The sequence below is a fragment of the Takifugu flavidus genome, chromosome 8, assembly GCF_003711565.1.
Source record: "Takifugu flavidus isolate HTHZ2018 chromosome 8, ASM371156v2, whole genome shotgun sequence".
NCBI classification, from domain to species: Eukaryota; Metazoa; Chordata; class Actinopteri; order Tetraodontiformes; family Tetraodontidae; genus Takifugu; species Takifugu flavidus.
The window spans coordinates 2,826,923-2,848,688 of NC_079527.1; the positions used below are offsets into that span (position 1 = coordinate 2,826,923).

Consider the following 21,766-nt stretch of genomic DNA (forward strand, 5'->3'; position numbering starts at 1 on the left):
ATGCTTTTTTTAAGACATTCTAATAAATATACAAATCTGACAAATCTATGATGATTTGATGTCAACAAAAGTCAAAATCTAAATACAAATTTAGCTGAGATTAACTTTTATAGGAAAACATTTCCGCATCTGCTAATAAATACTTATAAATAGACATAAATACACTGAAAGAGTTAATTTTTTTTAATGTACATATATAGTTAAATATTTACAGCTTCCTTGAAGAAGAAATTTAACAGGGCCTGCTACCCCCCCAGAAGCAGTAATAGATTTCTTCATGAGACTGCAGCTTTCTTCTCTTTGTAAGTAGCCATCATTTTCTTGATCTCTGCAATGGCCTTTCCTGGGTTGAGTCCCTGTCAAAATGGAAGAAAACACCCGGTCAGACAGGAAACTTTCATTTTGTGAATCAGGAGGAAGCACATGACTCAACACCATTATAACACAAATGCTTCATTAAAAACAAAACACCCAGAATGGTGATTTGACAGTCTGCTTCCCTCATTTTGTCTACTGTTTTTAAATGCAACCCTACTTATAACAATTTTTACATTACTGTGTATAAAATCCAGAAAACAGCCAAACTTTCAAATGATATTATGCTTTACTTGCTTCCGGATCTCCCCTCATCCCTGCGTGAGCATATTTTGTAATCACCTTGGGGCAGGTCTTTGTGCAGTTCATGATGGTGTGGCAGCGGTAAAGAGAAAAGGGATCCTGAAGTTTAGCCAGACGCTCCTCGGTAAATTCATCACGGGAGTCAATCATCCACCGATATGCCTGCAGAATAATGACATAGCTGTCAACTCTTGTTTTTATCATTCCTTCAGATTCATCTTTATACTGAACTATTCCACAAATTTATCACAAGCAGAACTTTATCACATGCTTTGATAAATGATTAGGTTTTAAAGCCACCTAGCATCACATGAAATTCAGTACCGTACTTTTATGTCACTAATGTCTGCATGGTAACATCACAATGTAAACAGACCAACACTAAGAGTTACCTGAGAATCAAAATGTGTACACTGCTGTGGTCAGAGGAAGATTAAACATTAAAAAAACAAGGCTTTGCCTGCAGTGACAACAACCTATTATCAAATGTTCCATTATTCCTCCTACTTGTAGGATCACCTGCTATATCACTCGTATAGTATAATTAAAGCAATGAAAATACAAAGATGAAACTTTAATTGTCCAATTTTCCTTTTTTTCCCAACATCGGTGTGTAGATGTGAGGAAGATTAGGTGTGAATAGCAAAGGATGTTTTCAACATTTCATCTATCACTTCTATATCTTGGGACATTGAGCCATTTACAAAATGAACCACTATAGTTCTCAGTGTGTCTTCACCAACCTGCATGAGGACAGCAGGTCCCAGGTATTTATCCCCATTCCACCAGTAGCTGGGACAGCTGGTGCTACAACAGGCACAGAGGATACACTCGTACAGGCCATCCTGTTGTGATAAGATATATTTTTTTAAATACTTATTATGAAACTGCTCATCTTCTGCCACTTTCAAATATGGCAACCAAAAAAACATGGTAATATTCTGATTAGCTCATTGTGTATATTGAGATATTGGTACCTACCAGCTTTTGTCTGTCTTCTACTGACTGGAAATACTGCTCCTTCCCTTCTTGAGTTTCATCCTTCTTCTTCAGGTAGGGCTCAATGGATTTGTACTGTGCATAGAAGTTGCTCATATCCTGGTGTGATATCAGAAAAGTAAATCCTTAATATTCAGGTTGACACTCTAATATAGTACACTCATCAATGACTACAGCAAAGATATTGCAGCACAAATATTTATTATCATCTAAAACTATGATATATCCATGTGTATTTCATACAGCCCATAACAAAATCCACAGAAAAATGCCGTCTCAACAGGACACTGGGTTTTACTCAAGGTGTGTCTCAAGCAGTGCTAAACAACACAACTTTTCCATGACTTAACTGATCCACTGTCAACAGTTTTGACAGTGAATTGCCAGGTCTGATCCACTCACACTTGGGATTTTACTTAAGTGACAGCACACTTTCCTATTTAGGGGCCACCCGAATTAAATGAGCATGCTTAAATCTGCAGCAGCGTTTTAGGTGCATCAAAAGGTAAAGAGGATGTTATCTGCTTTATCCCACATTGGTCTGAATGTTATAGGTCATTGGTTTGTGGTTTGTTTTCTATCCTTTTTTTTGGTACTTACAGGAACCAAGTCTTTGACCACATACATGTGTGGAAGTGGGTAGATTTTCGTTGTTTTATTTGTGTTGGTGTCAATTTTGTTCAGACATGCCAAGGTGTTGCCTCCGTTTATGTTCATGGCACATGAGCCACAGATACCTAAAGGAAAAACACAAAAAGGTGTGAAATCTGACACAAATAGATGTGTTTGGCTTTGATTTGTTTGCATGATAACAGGAATTTTGTGTGCTACTTATTTTACCCTCACGACAGGAGCGTCTGAATGTGAGTGTTGGGTCCATCTCATTCTTGATTTTAATGAGGGCATCCAGAACCATTGGACCACAACTGTATAGCAAAAGAAGGAAAATATCTGTTTTCTGTAGCACTGATTCGACTCTCGCCGTGTTAATGACAAAGGAACTTATGCGACATACGCGTTAAGATCAATTTCATATGTCTGCATTCGTGGTTTGTCCCCGGCGGTGTCAGGATCCCATCGGTAAATTTGAAACTTCTTGAGCCTTGGCTCAGGAGCCAAAGCAGCGGCGGTCTGAGCATAACGCCCCATCTGAAAACAATAGACAGGTTAGTCGGTTAGTTTAAAAGAAACTAGGGTGAACAAAGAAGTATAACAGCTGCTCATGCCAAGATGCCCCAAAATAGTCAGTGTTACTCCTGTAACATTTACAATGATATGGCAGCACTATACAAATTAAAGCAGTTTATATAAAATTGAACAACGCCATAGCATTGGCTCATAGCAATAATATAAACATGTTCATGCACTTACATATATACAAATATAAACTCGTGTGTATTGTGCATATTACGTATGATCAATAAAAAGAATGAAGAGTCTCCCTCTAGTGTTAGAAAGGGAGAAATGACACAACAGAGTTACATCACTGCACTCTAACTGGTTACCTAAGTGTCATTGAAAAGGTATTTTTCAGCACAATGACTTAAATATGTTTTTAAACTACAAGTTTGAGTAATGACATAACAGTACCAGATGTTAAAAACCTTCAGAGCCGCTTCTTGTGGAGCTAAGAATAAGCAGTTGCACATAAACACACAACACAAAACCTGAAGTCCCATCAGCGCAACAATACATGCAGGAGGTGTATTTTAGCACATTTATATGTCCAGAAACACAAAAATCTGACCACATTGCACCCAATTCGTATATTAATGTTAATGTTAACGAAAGAATTCACCTACGAAGTCTGTCTGCAACTTACCACTAGTACGCCAGAATTCCTAAAGGCCAACAAGTTTCGTCTCAAAGCCAAAGACATTTTTGTCACAGAATATGCTTATCAGTGAGACAAAAGTAGCACAAAGAACAGCGGAACAAGCTCACAAATGTGAAAATAGCCACCACCGGTGATTCACTCTTGAACTAGTGTAAGCACGAGCCCCTCCTGTGTACGTCACGGCTGTTGCCTTCACGAGCACCGGTCAATTACATTATCAGCCCGCCCGCAATAATGTGGCTCTGAAATTATTTTTAACAGTGCACCATAATAAGAGAATATAATGACCCTTATGCCTGGGTATAACTATGTTATCTTGTTTTTAAAGCTTATTGTTCGTGATAAATAGTGCCTTAGTCTCTCATATTATTTCCTATGACCACCAAAGGCACCATAGTTCGAGGTCTGTGTCGCAACTGTCATTGAACAAGTCAGTTACGTGAATCTTCAGCAGAAACTCTGTTGACACTAACATATTAAATATATGACAGCTTCAGGGTAAGCCTCGATGGAAGGACTGCTGGTTGAGGCAGCAGATGATTCTGGGTGGAGAGTTGAGGTTCTTGGATAGCTCATAGGACTAGAGAGTACAATCCCTTGTTCAGTCAGCACTTGCTGAATAGTGGGGTAGAGTGGATTGTTTTAACAGGTTCTTCAGGTGGGTACCCTGCTCCGTTGATGTTTCGTTGGTAGACCCAGGACACCCAGACAGGGCTCAAACAGCAATCCTGGTGTCCCAGGTGGGCCCCCTCCACTTTTACCCTCGGTGGTCACTGTTAAGCCTGGTTAGAGTCTTTCCTCTCAATCCATCGCCAGTTGCTGCTTCGCCTCTGACAGTGATCTCTTGGCTTGTCCGAGGGCCTATGCCGCTATGTCAGACTACTTCAGGTGTTTGCGTTCATGTGATTTGCTGACTGCAGCTTCCCATGGTTCACTTAATCCCACATTGAAGACAACTTCTGCAAGGTTGGCCACAAGCTCAAATCTGACCTGGTCACTTGTGATGATCTCAGGCAGAAAGACGAGTTTCTCATTTATATCGACCTGTAGTTTCCAGTCCCGAAGAGTCACCAGGAGCTTTCACTCTAGCAGATCTTATTGCTGGGAGCTGCCCTGCTCATATGAAAGGGGTGGTGTTAATGATAGTCCCAAGGGAAAAAAGTTTCCATCTATCCATTAGGAAACACTGTTTCTATTCATCGTGCGACCAAGGAAAGCATATATTCCCAAAAAGAACCAAACAATTTATTTGTTTAAGGAGAGCAGGGCCAATGCTTTCAGAGTCACAAGTTAATTGTTTATTGTATAAATGGAGAATTGAGATTGCAAGGATCCCTGACAGATAAGTACAAACGTTAATAAGACAAATTCTCTGTATTCTGACCAATCTCAAGGATAACTATTTTCTGTAGCTGTACTAGCTGCATGATATTGAGCACCTTGTAGGTAAAAACACTGCAAAATAGACTACAAACAAGCAAGGAAAAAGTCCCTTTTATTAGGAAGAAACCTCTTGTAGGACGGAGCTCATATGGGGAAGCCTCCTGCTGATGGAGAGGAGAGGAGAGGAGAGGAGGAGAGGAGAGGAGAGGAGAGGAGAGGAGAGGAGAGGAGAGGAGAGGAGAGGAGAGGAGAGGAGAGGAGAGGAGAGGAGAGGAAGTCATGAGCCAGCAGGGTGACACAGCAGCCTGGGCTCCATGACCCTGTTCTAAATATGGTAATTCATGTAACTAGAATAATGACTGTAACTTCAGAATTACTGTATTATAAGCTTTCTCAAAGAGGAAGGTTTTAAGTCTAATCTTAAAAGTAGAGAGGAAGCCAGCGCCTATATCGTGACAGGGAGCTGGTTCCAGAGCAGGGGGCCTGAGAGCTAAAGGCTTTCTCCTTTTAGAGATTCTGTGAACCACGACTAACCCAGCAGTCTGAGAGTGGAGTGGTCTGTCGGGAGGGTACAGTGCTATTATCTGACGAAGCTGACGAAGGCACCGCACCGCGTGTGAGTCGCACCCCAGGTTGAGCTTTAACACATTTTATGCACTACAAGCTGCGAGGTCTTATTTAGATGGAGGTGTGCCATAAAGATCAGGGCCGATCCATTTAATTCAACACGGCTTGACTCTGATGTAGATGTAGCTCAAAGCAGAACAAAAAGAAATTGGACGACACCTGAATGACCTATGTGGGCTATTTCAGTTTGTTTTTCATTCATTTGTAAAAATAAAATTCCGGGTTTGGGCGAGTACATTGATTAGGATTTTGTTTTTGTTTTTTATTTTGACATGAGGCTTCACCATAAGAAATAATGAAAGATTTAAGAGGGCCTGTACACTTTCCGTACTCACTGCATTTGTTTAAAACTTTACAAAACATTTTCTCATTTTTCAGGTTCCCCGCAGTGCTCAGGTGGCACCAGGGAAGACAGATATTCATGGAGTATCACTCACCTGAGATGCTTGCGAAGGAGTTTCAACACATCATAGGAGTCAAGCCACCCATCTACTGAGTTGGCACAGTTCTCAAGAGCAAAGAAACACCATCAGTGACTCTTCCCAGGGTTTGAACAGCCTGTTCCAGCTCCAGCCATCAGGTCAGAGATATCACAGCCTTGGATGCAGTGCTGTGAGACTCAGAGGCAGGACGAAAAGTGTGTGGTGATAATAAACAGAACCTTATGTCCTGTCTTTGAATTTACCGGACAATTAGAAGCGATGGGTTATCGTTGTGTCCTGATGAGAAATGTACAAACTGGTCCAGTCTAATTCTGTCACTGTGAAAAAGGTTCCAATTCATGAAATAATAACTGCGTTTTAATTTACTAGGTGTATTGTGCCCGTTCTTGCCATAGTTCTTAGCTTATTAAAATGCCAGAATCTAAGGTGATGGAAGCTCAGTCTGTAGGGGACTGGGCCGACAAGGGGAGGGTTTTGGGTTTATGCCCCAGTTCTGGACAAAAGTTGGAAGGTGTGCTGGATGTAGAAGGGGTAGGTAGGTCTCAACCTCCCAAATGCTCAGATAGGGCCCTGCAATGAGCTTTGTTTTTAATTTTACTTTATTGATCAATCTTGTCAAAGCTGATTTCTGTTGTGAATTAATAGGAATGATTGGGTCTGAGGAACCAAATAATTTCCTCTTTTTTGGCAGCAATATGTTGATGATTAGTAAAATGATATTTGTTTCTTCTCTTGGGGATTTTTTCAGATACAGATCGATGAAAAGATAATTAGAAAAAGTGCGAATAGGTAAAAAAAAAAAAAGGCTGCCATCAGGCTAATGAAAGTTTAGAAACCTTGATCCAAAAGTCATACTGGTGAAGGATTAAATTAAAGGATTAATTATAGGGTTCAGTAAATTAACCTGGTTATCCATCCATCCATCCATCCATCCATCCATCCATCCATCCATCCATCCATCCATGCTGCTTTTGGGGGGGTAGAGCCTATCACCTATAGACTGTGGGCAAGCACCGCAAATACAATATTACCATCCACACTATTGTGCTTTTGCGATGAAAAATAATGCTGCGGCATCATTATAGTGATTCTATTCATGATTTGAATTGTTGTTTACTATTTTTGATATACTTACTTGATGATAAGCTCCTTAATCTAATCTTGGAGACTGATTTTCCGGGTACAGGTCAGTTGTGGTATTAAGCTGGCAGAAGCAAAGATTTGGACTCTCTTTGAATGTGACCATTCAGGGGAAGCTGAGTGTCTACAAAAGACACTTCTCAGTAGCCTTTTTTAAACTATTTTTTTTTAATCCATGGATTATGAAGGCTAAATATAGATATATTTTCTGTGATGATCATTAACGAAAATCCTGGGGTGGGGGGGATTGCATATTAAGTAGCAGTGTCTTTCATTAGGAAACAATAATTCCCATATTTTAGTGTATTGTCTATAAACCTGAAATTGAAGTTTACATTTTAAATGTCTTCAGGGTATCTCCTATAAAATAGCCAGTTGTAAAACTATATTCCGGTGTTACATTTCTGTTTACCTGCTGCACCTCTGTGGACAAAAGTCTTTGGGTTACCTTTCAGAGAGCATTTTGGAACGCTGCCATTAAGAGGGGAAGACATCTGTGATCATTATCAGTGGACACAATGCAGTAACGTCCATGCACAAGGTCAGTGACGGAGAAAAGGGCGTGGCAGTTTAATTCTCTGCACAGCATTAATATTCCTGCAGGTACGGTACACTACCATAGTTGATATGCAGCTGCACAGAGCACAGCTGTGGTTTAATCATACATTTCTGATATTCTAATGGCAGGTAAAGGTCGGTGAGGATGTTGTATCCACCCACCTCATACCGGAGTGTGCTCTTTTACCAGACTGCAGAGCAACTAGTTGGTATCTTACGTATTTGCTGTGCAGGGCTGAGTATGAAAAGGTCATTGCTGTGACGGAAAAGGTCACCCGGCGAATCAAACAAGTTTCATTTTGCCCCATCAGGTTCATCCTGGTGCCTAATAGCAGCCAGAGAGACTTGTTTGATGTAGAGGAGATCTTCCTTTTCTTTCTGCTTTGTTTTAGAAGAGGTTTACAAAAAAAAAAAGGATCCTTGAGGATCTGTAGTAAAATTGAACCTGGAAATAATTTGACATCATTATCTACAGTTCTTTATTGTGTTTTTAAGTTTCAAGGATCAGTGCGAACCATCCAAGAGAAGCCTTTGTTTACTTAAACAACGGAACAATCAGTTGTAAAACTGTGAAATCTGATGTTGTCCTGTGAGAAGAAATATCAGCCGACACCAATATGAACCTATTTTCAACTACATGTAAAATATGCCTTAAAAAACAGTTCCACTGAAAATCTGATCTATTCTCTGAAAATGACGCTTCAAACCAAGTGATGATTTAGTCAAGAGTTGATGGAGCCATAAAGCAGAAGGTTCAGAAAATGGATTGGTTGCTGATGGCAGCATGAGTGGGGGTTGGCAAGGTCAGTGTACTCTCCCCAGAGGAAATAGCTGCAGAGATCACAGCCCAGGATAGTGCTCCAACTGGACAAATGGTAGAAACAGGTTCTGAGATGGCTAAAGTTGTAAGACAGGGGGATTTTGAGTCTTGCAAAAGTTATAGCTGGCAGGTCCTTGATTCAGGAAGGTTTAAAACACCAGATTCTACTCCTTTAAGCAATGATGTCAGAAGACTTAATTAGCATGACTGTGTTTGAGGCTAACAAGTTCAAGCATGGACTTTTAGTCAGACCACAGATGTCATACAGCATCTAGGAGCTACACGGTGTAGTCGTTGGGCTATTCCAGGAAGGTGAATCAACTGCTATATCACTGGCATACAAACTGGTGACTAATATGATCTGATCTGATGAGATCATTGGAGCTGATGCAGAATCAGTGGGGAAACAGAAGCTGCGGTATTAACACATTGGGTAAAAGGAGCCTGAAAAGAGCCCATGCAAACAAGCAGCTGCAGACCACAGCTCCTGACATTAGCCAGCTCCTGACATTAGCCTAAGGTAGCTATCATCAACGGGAGCACACAGACTGGCCATAAAGTGATCAATTACAGAAGACTGTATTTGTCTTCACTGTGGCGATTGACTGCTATGCAGACAATTTAGTTATTACGCAAATTTTTCCAGAGTCACCACTCAAATTAAAAAATGGAAATGGATGATTACCATAGGTTGAATTGATTTTTGGGCAGCACACACAAGGTTTAGTGAATAGGACATTTGAAAATAGGGGATTGATGACCAGTTAAACACAGGTATTGGTAAAAACAAGTGTGAGCCCCCCCCCCCCCCCCCCCCCCCCCCCCCCCCCCACTGGTACAGCTTTATAATGCTGTTGTGATCATTTGATTCTTCTGGAGGTCGGTGCAATTTTACAATTCCTGCATCCGTCTGACACTTCTTTATAAGAAAATATGCGCCCTCTAAATGGATATTCTCTTGCTTGTGCTCTCGTCCTGGCATGAGTTCAAACACGTCTGCAAAATGCTGATCAAGAACATTCGCTTCTTTCCTGGAAGAAGATCTGCCCTTGACAAATGTGCAACTTTGATAGAGCCAACATATGTTGCGCGTTTTAGCGACGCAACTTGATGATATTTCGTGAGTCGGAACTGTGACACTTGAATAGCCAGTGAATTTCAAATCATATTTGTACCATGATGGAAAAGACTGTGGATTATCTCTGGCCACCATAACCCCCCCCCCCCCCCATTACTTTAAATAGCTTTTATTCTCAATACAGTTGGTTCTGTGAACCACTGTAGCAGGAAATTGTCCTTACGAGCTACACTGATTTTACACTTATTCCATTCATCTTTTGTTAACTGCCACTAATTCCAATTAGGTGCTGGACCCTATCCTCTTCAGTCACTGGGTAAGAGGCAGGAATACACACTGGATCATTACAGGAAACACACGTTACTCACTCACTCCTACTGGCAGTTTAGATTTTTCAGTCAATGTGATGTGCATATTTTAGGGCTGTGGGAGTAAAAGATACAGATAAAACCTCCACATAGGAAGGAGATTGAACCCCATATCCTTCTTACTAAAAGGGCGCTGTGCACCTCCCTGCTTACTGGATATACCTGGATCTCACCATGTGCGTATGTTGTGTCAGCATAATGGTGAACAAGCACTTTTCCATAGCGTCACGGTGTCATCGTGCACTGTGTCTGCCCCCCCGGCTCATAAAAATCTGTTACTGCTCTGAAATGACCCGAGGACGTGAGGACGTGCTCTCGCCCTTGCTCGAATGATTGAAATGACACAATCAAACATCAGAGGTCACTGTTGTGCTTCAATGGCACTTTTAATAAAACAGACATTTCATCCTCACAACAGCAATGTCTGGACAAAGAGGAAAGAAGGGGGGCCGGGTGAGGGTTCCCTTTGCCGATAGGCTGGTAGCTCCCGATAAGTGAGACGGAATTGGATGGAGAAAATTGAATGGTGCTGTTGGACACAGCGTGGGGAAGATGGAGGACTGCGTGAGTGTGTGTTGCTGTGTATTGAACAGATTCGTCTTGGCTGGCATTTATTCCTCCTCCCGCACCCCCTCAGACGAAGAGAAAATAGCAAAGAGAACCCCGACCATAGTCACACCCCCACCCCTCACGTATTTACAGGGAAAATTAATACATTCAATTATTTCACTAAGTAACAAAGCTAATTAGTTATTTTTGTCCTTTTTGAATTTTATTTTTATTTTTAGCAGAAATCACATAGTTTCACATCCAATTTTCAGACAGTGGTGTTCCATTCCTATAATCTTTACCAACGGTCCATCTTTAGGTTTTTCCGTTCAGAAAGACTCACAAAAATCCCCCCCCGAGCCCAATTTAAAGACTCCTCTTGCCCATATTTATAACTATGTACAGAAGCAGCAATCTAACGGTCACAAAAACCCACCCACGAGCCTCATTCACCCTGCCCAACTAAAAAGTAAACAAATAAATAAATAAATATATTGTTACACCTATCTCGCCATCAGGCTCCGTACACGGCCCACATCGTACCCTGTTCTAAAATAGCATGCCAAGTTTAACAATGAACACAGAAAAGGTCTCTATACAGAAAAAAAGAAAACATCCTCAAAAAAATGTTTTTTGTTTGCTTTGTTTTTATTTTCCTTCCTCCCAAAAAATGGTGGACACGGACATAGGACAAGATTTCAGTGCCGTTCGGAATTCTTTTTTTTTTCTCGTTTTCGAGTGTCGGGCTTTAGTCTTATGAAAACCCTGTTGTGGTGGGATTAAGGGGGCTGAACAGTGGGAGGGTTGATTTCCAAGGTCTCTGAGGCAAAAGTTGGCTAAAGGAGCATCCTTGGAAGGGGGTGAAAACTTTGGAGGGGGAGGGAAGAAAGTGTTTACGGGGAGAAAGCCTTGAGTGTGTGTGTGTGTATGTGCTTGTGTGTGAATGTGTGTTATTCTGCTTTGTAGAGTCAGAGGTGACGAGGACTAGGGTGGCCATTGTGGTAGAGCTTCTGTTTGATGTGGACCATGTTGCCGCTGGAGTCTTCCAGTTGTCTGAACTGGGCCCGTCGACGGAGGTCTCGGAGGTTACAAAACTGTGGTAACCATGACCAGGAAGGCGTATCTGGAGGAAGAGGACAAACAGCACAATTACTGGCACTTAATCTTTTAAATCCGAATAATATAAAGGATTCTTGGTAGTAAAATAATGCCACAAAACTAAGTGAAATTGGAAAATGTTAGCCACTATTAACAAACCAATTTTTAGTAAACATAATTGTTGATTTTGTTGCATTAAGAAAACACAGTTATAAATGATTTACCATTTATTGGATAAGCTGACAGGACAAGGTGCAGCAGCCTGTTTTTTTAAGCTGACTTTTTCAGGTTGCCTTCATTCTACAATCTAAAGTCGCGACAGACAAAAATAAATAAATGAAATGTTGAACTACTTTGCACATCTTAGACAAGTGGGTCATGGTGACACACGCATAATTTAAGAGAAGGGGAATGCTTCTCCGTCAGAAATACCCCAGAAAGTACCCAAACTACAGAATTTCCTCTCTACTCACATTTGCATACATATGAAATGCCAGTGACCATGCAGAGAATATGTCTCCTTATTATCGAAAACTGTTGCTTTGGCAATCCTGGAAGAGAAGACGGCTCGAGGAGCCTTCCATTAGATCAGGAGGATCAGGAGATAGGGTAGAATCCATCTTTGCCTCCTCCTGTGGATCTAAATCCAGTTACAGGCAGACACGACACAACAACCAGCAACTCTGATCTCTCTTTTTCAGTGAACACACACTGGTGCTCATTTTCCCCAATACATTCATATTTTCTCTAATTTTCTCTCTCTCTCTATATATATATATATAGATATACTGTATATCTATATATATATAGATATATATATGTGTGTGTGTGTGTGTGTGTGTGTGTGTGTGTGTGTAAAACAACCTTATGATTATAATAATATGATAATATGATTATATTTCTCTCCTTTAAATAAATCCTCACCTGCTCCTTAAATAGCTCAGTTATTTTTGCCCTGGAAAGTCTTTAAGTATGCTATGCTGTACAAAAACTCAGATTAAGCCCTGTTAATTTCCAAACACACTCTGCCCCTCAACTGCAGCTGACGCTTTTCCTGATCCGTTACCATCTTAACAGCTTTAAACAAAGTTTGTACAGCGTGTTCAGCTAATTATATGAGGCCTGGCTGCAAATTCATCAGTATGATTAAGCATCTAATCGACTCTGTGTAGAGCTATTACCTAATCTACGTGAAGACCTCTTTGGGCTCAGCTAAAAACTGACGTACCAGTGTGTTTGTAGTGTTCTACTGTCACATTGGGGTGGTATACAGGTGAAATGCTTTTCCTGTTCTAAGAAACAATGTTAATTGAATTGCAATGAGTAAAGGTTTGCTGGCTTTTATCAAAAACTCATGGATGCCTGCGTCCATTTCGACTCCGAACAAGCATGAAAAAGAAATGTGCACGCAGCCGCTCATCACAAACTCTGTGATGTGAGTTAGAATTCGAGGGTAGACATAATTTTTTGATGGTCATCACCAACGTTGCTGCGATTGCTATCCTACACACTTTGTGCGTGTGTGTGTGTATTTATATGAGACATTCAAGACATGCCTGTTAAGCAAAACCTGACTCAGAATGGCAGGTGGAGAGATTTATGTATGTCAGTGGTGGCATTAAAGTGAATTATGATCTTCTATCTATCCTGAGTTAACCAGCAGTCAATGCTGCAAGTATGTTAATTCAGCCATGTGGCGATGAGGTTTTTACAGTGTGGGCCGAGACACATGTAAAGGCTGGAAACGGAGCTGTCCGATGATGGCAGTTGGGACATCTCTACATCTGATGCAGAAATGATTTTGTCTTTGCCATGCTGTTGTTGCGTGGAGTGCGCTAGCGTTCCTAAAGAACGGTCCACCTGCTGTGAAAGCCGTGTGGGGGGAAAAGTGCGGGTTTTGGAGAGCGTGAGGCGGAGGACGCGAACAGGGCAACCGTGGAGCTGACATCTGTGCCTGTCGGGTTATAAGCTGGAGCCGGCGAGGCACCGCAAGAGGTCCATGGAGATGGCAGTGAGAGAGTGAGGGAAGGGAGAGCCCCAGATCCAGAAAGAGAGGAAGAGCAAGAGGAGGTGTAATAGTGGCGGTGACGCCAGGAAGGAGGGAGAGGGAGGGAGTTATTTATAGCTGTGAATGGGTACGCTGTCCACAAGGACTGCTCTGAAGGGTATCCAAAGGAAAAGGGGCAACGAAGACAGGTTTGCCTCATTTGAATAAAAGGATGGAGACAGAAACAGAGATTGAGCCAGAATGGCTGTAGAGCAGAGGGAAGTGAGAGCAGGACAACCACAGCATACCAGGACAGGACATTTTTGAGACGGGATATGTCCCTTCAGTGATCTGATCAGTTAAAATAGCAGCAACAGCATTTGTGATCACAGTCTGTATCAGATTAGAGCCACTAACAGTCAGTTGGTAGGTTGATGCTTAATGGAGTTCATTTCTAAAAGTATGGAGGGATTAAAGGACACAGATATTCATGTGAGAACAGTAAAAAAAAAAAAAAAAGTAGCAGGAGGAAGCGGTGCAAAGGAAATGGCCAAGTAGATTCAATAAGTGCAGAGGGAGGGGACAAGGAGGAGCAAGAGATAGAATTAGGAGAGAAAAAAAGCAATGGGAATCAATATGGATATCAGAGTGTGTGTGTGCGTGTGTGTGTGTGTGTGTGTGTGTGTGTGTGTGTGTGTGTGTGTGTGTGTGTGTGTGTGTGTGTGTGTGTGTGTGTGTGGGGTGGGGGTGTTCTTACTTGCCATTCCAGCTGCTCGCTCTCATTCTATTTATAGCTCTGGAGGAGAGCGAGTATGTGTGTGTGTGTGTGTGCGCGCGTGTGTGTGCGTGTGTGTGTGTAAGTGGTGGTAGCAGGGGGTGGGGGTGTGACAGCATCTCTATCCTACACACCACACACTCATCACACACATCTACACACACACACACACACACACACACACATGCTCTGTCAACCTAACCTTCACTCATTATCTCAGGGAGGCTAAGCGAGTCTGACCCAGTGTCAACGTCACAGCATAGCGCGCGTGTACGCACGCACACACACACACACACACACCACACACACACACACACATGCTCTGTCAACCTAACCTTCACTCATTATCTCAGGGAGGCTAAGCGAGTCTGACCCAGTGTCAACGTCACAGCATAGCGCGCGTGTACACACGCACACACACACACACACACACACACACACACACACACAGAGGAAGAGGGGCATTCCCTCCCCCCTGGTATAACAAGAGAAGCCTATATCTCCCCCAATCTATATCTGCTTCTAATGAATATGGATGTGCCCTGCTCCCTGGTGTTTTTTTTATGACGATGTGTTTTACAATGTCTGACAAATGCATAAGTTGTCTCACTTAGTGCCTCAGAACCTCGTGCACCTCTGAGCAAGAGGAAAAAAAGCCTGCACCATTCATGGTGTTTTTATTTATTGAAGTAGCTCCTCAAGCCGCAATATTACAGGATAATATTACTGCAATTTTACTTTATGAGAGCCATCCCTGTGATTGCTGCATGCATGGTGCTTTACTGCGTTCTGCCTGGGGGGACCTTTTGTGCTCATTGTGTTCCAAGCATCCAGGACACATCTTTAAATCCACGGAACTGGGCTAACTAAAAACAGGCCTCCAAAACCACTCCCAGCATCACGACTGCTTTCTCCGATCGACACAATCGCAGCAGCCAAGCACTGTTCGTAACCCCCTGCACCACATGTGACGTCTCATTAAATCTGGCGCATTCTTGCTCTTTTGCTAACACGCATCCTTCATCTGTCAGGAATATGGCTTTCCTTATGCAGCACAGCAGATGGTAGGAGGCTGTCTGTCATGCCTGGCTTGAGCCACTGCCTGTGTGTCAAGATTCGGACAAATAAAGGTCCGCATAAGACGAGCTGAATTAGTGGCGGGACTGCAGCAAATGTATAAAATGTATTTTTATTGATAAGGATATGTATAAACCTTGCTGCTGCCATTTCCAGCTGCAGGAATAAATAAATAAATGCACACTCACAGCTACTTAAAGGGAGTTTTACTGAGTTGGGATATTTTAAACTTTTTGGCACTAAATAAGCGGTGAAATGACTTGTCCATGTTCACTAGAATAGAAGAAAATTAGCAAGTTTAGAATAAGCTGTTGTGCACTTGTGTATTACATACAGGATTTCGGAGGGTCAGAGTTCGTATCAGGATCCTCTTAGGTTGATGTGACAGAGTTTACTGAACCACTGCGTTGTCACAACGCTCTCAAGGACTGAGCCTGACATAAAGACATTTCTGGGGCTTATAACAATGTCCCGAGGCAAAAGAAAGATCTTTACTGGAGTGGAAGGTGCCGCGTGCTCATGTTGAAATTAGGCATTTGGGCTAAACGCGCCTCGCAAACAAATAAACACAGAGCAAGATAAATATTTCAGATGATTTGGCTGAAGTCAGCCGGAAAGTCTTGTCTACCTGCCAGCACTTTGAAGCCGTTAAAAATCTATTTAATTTTCTGACTGACCTACTCTTGTCCTTATGTAACAGGCAAAAGAAGACATTTGTATTTTGTGAAATTGATCCGGTGACGTGGCGATCTGGCCATCTTCACACCATACCAGGGAGAGGGTGGGCGGCACTTTGGTTAATCTCAGTCAGTCAGTCAGTCAGTCAGTCAGACAGACAGACAGACAGACAGACAGACAGACAGACAGACAGACAGACAGACAGACAGACAGATGTGTAAGGATGAGTAAAGAACACTAGCCCTCAGTTGACTAGTACTCTATAGTATTTTGTTGACTGGTCATTTATTAAATTTAATAAAATAATTTCACCGAGAGGCTGCCATTGTTGTTTACGTTGAAGTGCATTCTGGGCAATGATGTCAATGAGTTGATGCAGCATCAGCTACATCTAGCCAGAGCGCTGTCAACTGGTTGTCCTTTTCAATTTGCACCCGAGTGCAAATTACGGATGGAAATGAGGACCGTCGGACGGGCCCGACGTAAGAGCGCCAACTCAGAGTGTTGGCTATAAAGGTTGTTCACGGCAACCTATTCAAACAAATGACTCCTTATTTCCCAATATTTGCCAAACTAGTTGATGTTTGGCCGTGTCTTCAGATGGCCCGTGCATGACAACACACCAAAGCTCTGATGAAGTCATCAGCTGCCACGACTGGGGGAGTGTTACCGATTCAAATCCAAGTCCCCAACGAGGGAGTCAGAACATTTGTATGCTATTCTGTGCTATACAATTTATGTGTTCCTGCACAAACCACTATTTTTTTTAAATCTCATAACAATGACATAGATTCTTCTATCTCATTAGTTTGTACTCAAACCCGTTTTAGGCAACAAAAAGGTTAAACATTTTTTAACTATTTTCGTTTTCAGTAGGATAAAGACATGAACAACATATTTAGGGCTACATTGGTAGTTGGGGTTTCCGTTAAGTATGCAAGGCCTTTGACAAAGTTTTGTATAATACGCCATGAGGTTACAAGAAATCCAGCAGAGCTTTCATGGCACGTGATGAGATTTTTCACTGTTTGCAGCCCTCAGAGAAGGTCATTGTTGCCCTCATCTCCTCAAGGCCGACCACGCGTCATCCTTAGAAAATCCTTGTCCTTCCTTCACAGAGAGTCTGTCACTTGTGGCGTTATCTTCAGGTTTTAGGTGGGCTAATCTGTGGAATTTGTTGACCCTGAGCGAATATGATTGCAGCTCAAGATGCTCTTCCAGGACTCTTCAGGTAATTTCAAAGTCTCATCAGAGTTGGAGTTCTATGTTTACGGTCCCTACAGATGGTTAATCCAGACTCCTGCGTGTCAGATGATGCAGCTAAAAACACTCCGAAATTATACATGCATGGACAACTGCAAACTTCAAGTCCTATTAATATTCTATTCCACTTTACTGCATTGTTAGAGTATTTTCTGCCCCCCAGGAGATCAGGAGGAGTTTAGTGTAGTATAGATTTGTGGTGCACAAATTAAGTTTAAAAAGTACAAATATGCAACCTGATCTTTACTGGAAATGATTCAACCACATGGCCTGAAAAAGTGTCTGACATTAGCGTTGGATGGTTCAGCACCAACACAATTAGCTAACAAGCTGTTAAGCTATACTGAAGGACTCCTTAAAGAACAATGATATAGAAGGTGGACAGATCCAGGCCATTCATGGGATAGAGTGAGTTTAAAGAACATTTGTAACATCAAATACATGATGAGGGACAGTTTTTCAAGGCTTGTCTTCATGCTTTTGCCTTTGTATTTCATCTCTGTTAGGTATTCCAGGCGGCAATTTTTAACAAAAATAACTTTTGGCCAAGTAAACAGAGACTTATTGTAGAGTGAATAATATTATTTTGGGTCAGAGTAGGGGTATGAATTGACACATGTAAGTAAAGTATGCCTAAGAATATAAAGTACAACTATTGATACAACTATACTGTGGTTTTCCAAGACCAAACTTATGTGAGGAACAAAGAGAGATTAAAATAACAGAAGAAGAAAAAACTAGAGTTCCACCAGCTCTTGTGTACAGCTGATGAGCTCTCACATGGGACAGGATGCAAAACTTCAGAATGCAAATTCTGGTTTATGCTTTCGGTCCCAAACACTCTAAAACAGTGAAATAATAACAAACAATGACATCTGGGTTCTTTGTCGGACATTTCTGCCTCTGTTCGGGTTGTGTTGGGTGTATGTCGGCGTTTTTAGACCTACCATAATATCGACTCGACCTCCACGCTCTGACCGCACAGTGCAGGACTCCGTCCAGCCACAGCAGCAGCCAGCTGATGCAGAAGCCCAGCAGCAGCCCAAGCATCAAGTCCATCTCCTGCTTGGTCACACTGTCACTCACAAAGTAGTTCTCTGAAGAGTCCACCAAAGAATGATCCCCGTCGTACGGGATTACATAGTGGACATGATGCCTGCAGAAAGGGGAAATGGAAAATTCTGTAAGATTTAGATATCCAAAGATAATATAAGGCAACATATAGTATGTACATTCATTATATCAAGAATTGCTATCTATTGTTACAGCTGAGGGACGGCACGCACAAGAACACTGTCTTTGCCTCATGTGAAGGTCAGCGGTCATCCACCAATGCATTTTTATTACATGTATTTATTATTTAGCCCTTCTATACATTTGAAAGCTATACTGGGATTAAAAACAGATAAAAACGGGCAGGTAAGGCTTTTAGTGTGAGTCACCAAAACACTGATTTCAATGTATGATATAACAACATATGACATAACAATTGTCGTTACATAGCTGGACGAGAGTCCACGTGTTTGATGTTTGCTCGTCTAAGTGGAGCTGGTGGAACACTTCATTTCACAAATGCCACCGTTTTTGACCAACATTAGCGTCCCATACGCCAGGGCCTCGGAGAGCCTCGTGTTGGAGACATTTAACCTCATAAGCAGACCTCATTTGACTGACAGGCTGATCTGGAAAGTGCAGCGCAGAACAACCACAGCACTTAAACCGTAGTAAAACAAATAACACAGATTAACATCTTAAGTGAGGAAGGAGCGGCCACTTTGGGGATGAAATCCCCCGTCAAGCTCAAGTCACCGAGGCACATTAGCCGCGCCGCTATGTGGATCTCTTTTCATTATTGAAGACTTCATGCCCCCCTCCCCAAAAAAAACCACGTAAATAAAACAACAGCTACTGACTTCACTACCTTCCAGCACGTGTGAAACTGGCCTCTTTTACCTGCTGCTGCAACACACTATTGGCTTATTTCTACTTAAACTACTTCTTCTATAAATGTTTTCATGCTGTTTTTGAGGAAACGACCCTGCAGCATCGCGCAGGAGCATGATGCCATTTTAGATTAGATTAGACCATTTTCGAGCTTTCTTTAGAAATCCTGCTAACAAATATCAAAGATTACATTTTTAATATTGCTCCCGTTCACTTTATATTCCATCACTTGGTGGCAGACCCGGTTCAACAGATGACCAATTATTTGTTAGTTGCAGGGCTGGTTGGGTGGGCAGGGAAACAGGGGAACAGGCTTCCTTAATGCTGCTAATGAATTGCTTGTAGCATCGCCCCCCTCACTGCAGTATGCACATGCAGTCCCGCTCAGATTTTAGTGTGCATCTGCTCAGCTTGCAGCAACATTAGTGGAGACACTCCCCTCTAATCAGGCTGAAGCAACCACATATCCGGGGGCAACAAAAGGTGCGACTATCTTGGGCAAAATTTGAATCTTGATTTAAATGTTGCGCCAACGCTGTTGCCATATCACATGAGCGCCGAGGAGGTGTCGCTGGCAAACGCGTCACAGCGCCGATTCAAATCAATAATGAATCAATCTCATCGATGCGCCTCGTCAACCGCAAGAACGCACAAGCGGGTCCCGCCGTGACGGCAGACCGCAGGTATGAGGCAGGCAGCCCCGTTTCACTTCACTCCGGCATAGGACCGCGTTCATAATTGGCCCTGCGGGTTTCTGCCCTCCGCGCAGGCCTGCGTAAATCGCGCACTTGATGCTCAGATTGTTTTTGAACGGCCTCAACGTCGCTCATAGTTCATTACCTATTTATGGAACCGACACACACCTTCGCGCATGCAGCAGAGCTGAAATCCGCGCAGAGGGAGACGTTCATATAAAGCAGAACGCGCCTCGGACTCAACTGATGTCCGTGCGCGATGAATGAATTAGAAAACGGCCGTATGGAAACATCCGTCGCTATTTGTGGCAGCCTGGTAGCAGGTTTGGGTTTTGCGCCACACATCTTCAAGGCCTCTTCAGCAATTAAGGACTGACTGAAATAAAAGCACGCAGCGCCGTGTTTACCCCACATATCGGCCGAGGACGATGGCATTTACCTTCCACAGTTGCAGTGACAGACGCGGTCCTCCCCTCGTAGATGCGGTAAGATGTAGTTGTGAAAGCGATCCAGCAGTGCGTTCATGTCCATTAAACAGGCTATCGCCTGCAAAGAAGCATGCGAGTCAGCTGGGACATGGAGAGCAATAGGCTGTAGGCTACTCCTACAAACAGCCAAAACACGATTTGAACGAGGTGCATAAAAACGACGAGGATCGCGGGGGGAAGAGGATAAAATAACATCATCCTCCCGATTCAAAGAATGGTGAATCTCGCCTCGAAACGGACTTTGATTATTTATTTATGGCGGCAGGTAATTATAGGTAGACTAACCTACTTCCACATGTCTCTCATATTTCTGTTGGGAAGGGTTTCTACGATAGTATCTGGCATATTTTAGGCAATCTGTTGTTCTTATAAAATAGTGGTTTCTTGAAAGTGAACGTGTCTTACCATAACAACTGAAGCACCAAGAATCATAAAAATCATGGTGGTTGTGATCATATGCATCAAAACTTCCAAACTGGCCACCGTTCTGCTACCCGCGGCGGTGGAGACGCACCGGCTGGGCTCTGGGCACTCTGACCGGGCAGGAGCCGCTCATGGAGCCGCCGCTCCGCACCTGGCTCCCCGCACCTTCAAACTACCCGGTCTCCCTTCGTCTCCTCCTACACACACACTCACACACGCGCACGCACGCACACACACACACGGAATAAGCCGGTCTGTCAGCCGTCACTGCGCCCTCTCTCCATCCAAGTATCCCCCTGGTCGGGCGGATGCGGCTGCCGCGTCCAAGGAGGGAGTCTTCTTATTACACTGATCCCCTCTCCCCGATGCGTTTTTAGGTTTCTCCAGGTTAATAAAAAAGGATTTTGATCTTTTTAAAAAAGCACAGTGTTTCCCTTATATCCTTTCAAGGGTGCCTTCTCCCTCCTCCAAGTTATTCCACAGCGGGGCTGCGCATCAGAACGGAATGAATTCTCTCCTCCATTGGCGAAAACGCACGGCTTCTCTCAAAGAACTGCATTAACTCCTCTGGCGACCATCGCCCTCGTCTCTCTCGGAATGCTTGAAAAGCTCGACATTAGGTCTAGATAGCTCCAATCGGAAACTAGACCCACCCTGCGCCCCGAGTCCAGTCCAGATCCCGCAACGGCAGCTGCATCGACGCCCGGAGCCAGACACGCATGATTATCCCATCCTGGCTTCCAGCAGCTACCAGAGCATCCACTCCCACCTCTTGGGCTTGAGCGCGCGCGTTCGCGTGTGTGCGTGCGCGTTCGCGTGTGTGCAGTATGTGCGCGTGAGAGGGAGACTGGAGACAGGGAAACTGCCTTTATGGCATCATCCTATAGGGTTATTATTTATAGCAGATATAGCAGATGC

General features: G+C 43.0%; 2 protein-coding genes and 1 long non-coding RNA gene across 5 annotated transcripts; 1 reads left to right on the forward strand and 2 right to left on the reverse strand.

Moving 5' to 3' along the window:
• Positions 1-168: 168 nt before the first annotated feature.
• Positions 169-3,657, reverse strand: LOC130529571 (succinate dehydrogenase [ubiquinone] iron-sulfur subunit, mitochondrial-like). Its single transcript, XM_057039951.1, has 8 exons — positions 3,440-3,657; positions 2,633-2,766; positions 2,458-2,543; positions 2,218-2,354; positions 1,600-1,716; positions 1,362-1,463; positions 658-780; positions 169-356 (listed from the first exon to the last, which is right to left on the reverse strand). The coding sequence occupies exons 1-8, from the start codon at positions 3,494-3,496 to the stop codon at positions 276-278; spliced, it is 837 nt and encodes a 278-aa protein (XP_056895931.1). The 5' UTR covers positions 3,497-3,657; the 3' UTR covers positions 169-275.
• LOC130529572 (uncharacterized) lies at positions 2,023-6,558 on the forward strand. Its single transcript, XR_008951613.1, has 2 exons — positions 2,023-2,122; positions 5,843-6,558. It is a non-coding gene; the product is annotated as an uncharacterized LOC130529572 (long non-coding RNA).
• Positions 6,559-10,232: 3,674 nt separating this feature from the next.
• On the reverse strand, positions 10,233-21,643 carry tmem240a (transmembrane protein 240a). 3 transcript variants are annotated; one of them, XM_057040444.1, is made up of 5 exons: positions 21,502-21,641; positions 20,831-21,045; positions 20,377-20,483; positions 18,246-18,454; positions 10,233-11,543 (listed from the first exon to the last, which is right to left on the reverse strand). In XM_057040444.1, the coding sequence occupies exons 2-5, from the start codon at positions 20,885-20,887 to the stop codon at positions 11,389-11,391; spliced, it is 528 nt and encodes a 175-aa protein (XP_056896424.1). In that variant the 5' UTR covers positions 20,888-21,045; positions 21,502-21,641; the 3' UTR covers positions 10,233-11,388. The 3 variants fall into 3 exon arrangements, with proteins under 3 accessions (XP_056896424.1, XP_056896423.1, XP_056896425.1); XM_057040443.1 differs by having other exon boundaries at positions 20,831-21,643; XM_057040445.1 differs by lacking the exons at positions 20,377-20,483; positions 20,831-21,045 and having other exon boundaries at positions 21,502-21,643.
• Between the last annotated feature and the right edge of the window lie 123 nt (positions 21,644-21,766).

Bases quoted from the DNA above. Each gene is read 5' to 3' on its own strand.
- tmem240a (XM_057040443.1), bottom strand. From the start codon at position 20,887: ATGCATATGATCACAACCACCATGATTTTTATGATTCTTGGTGCTTCA. The intron at 20,484-20,830 runs GTAAGACACGTT...GCTTCTTTGCAG, and splicing joins TTGGTGCTTCAGTTGTTATG to GCGATAGCCTGTTTAATGGA. The intron at 18,455-20,376 runs GTAAATGCCATC...CCCTTTCTGCAG, and splicing joins TGTCACTGCAACTGTGGAAG to GCATCATGTCCACTATGTAA.
- LOC130529571 (XM_057039951.1), bottom strand. From the start codon at position 3,496: ATGTCTTTGGCTTTGAGACGAAACTTGTTGGCCTTTAGGAATTCTGGC. The intron at 2,767-3,439 runs GTAAGTTGCAGA...TATTGTTTTCAG, and splicing joins GGAATTCTGGCGTACTAGTG to ATGGGGCGTTATGCTCAGAC. The intron at 357-657 runs GTGATTACAAAA...CCATTTTGACAG, and splicing joins GCACAAAGACCTGCCCCAAG to GGACTCAACCCAGGAAAGGC.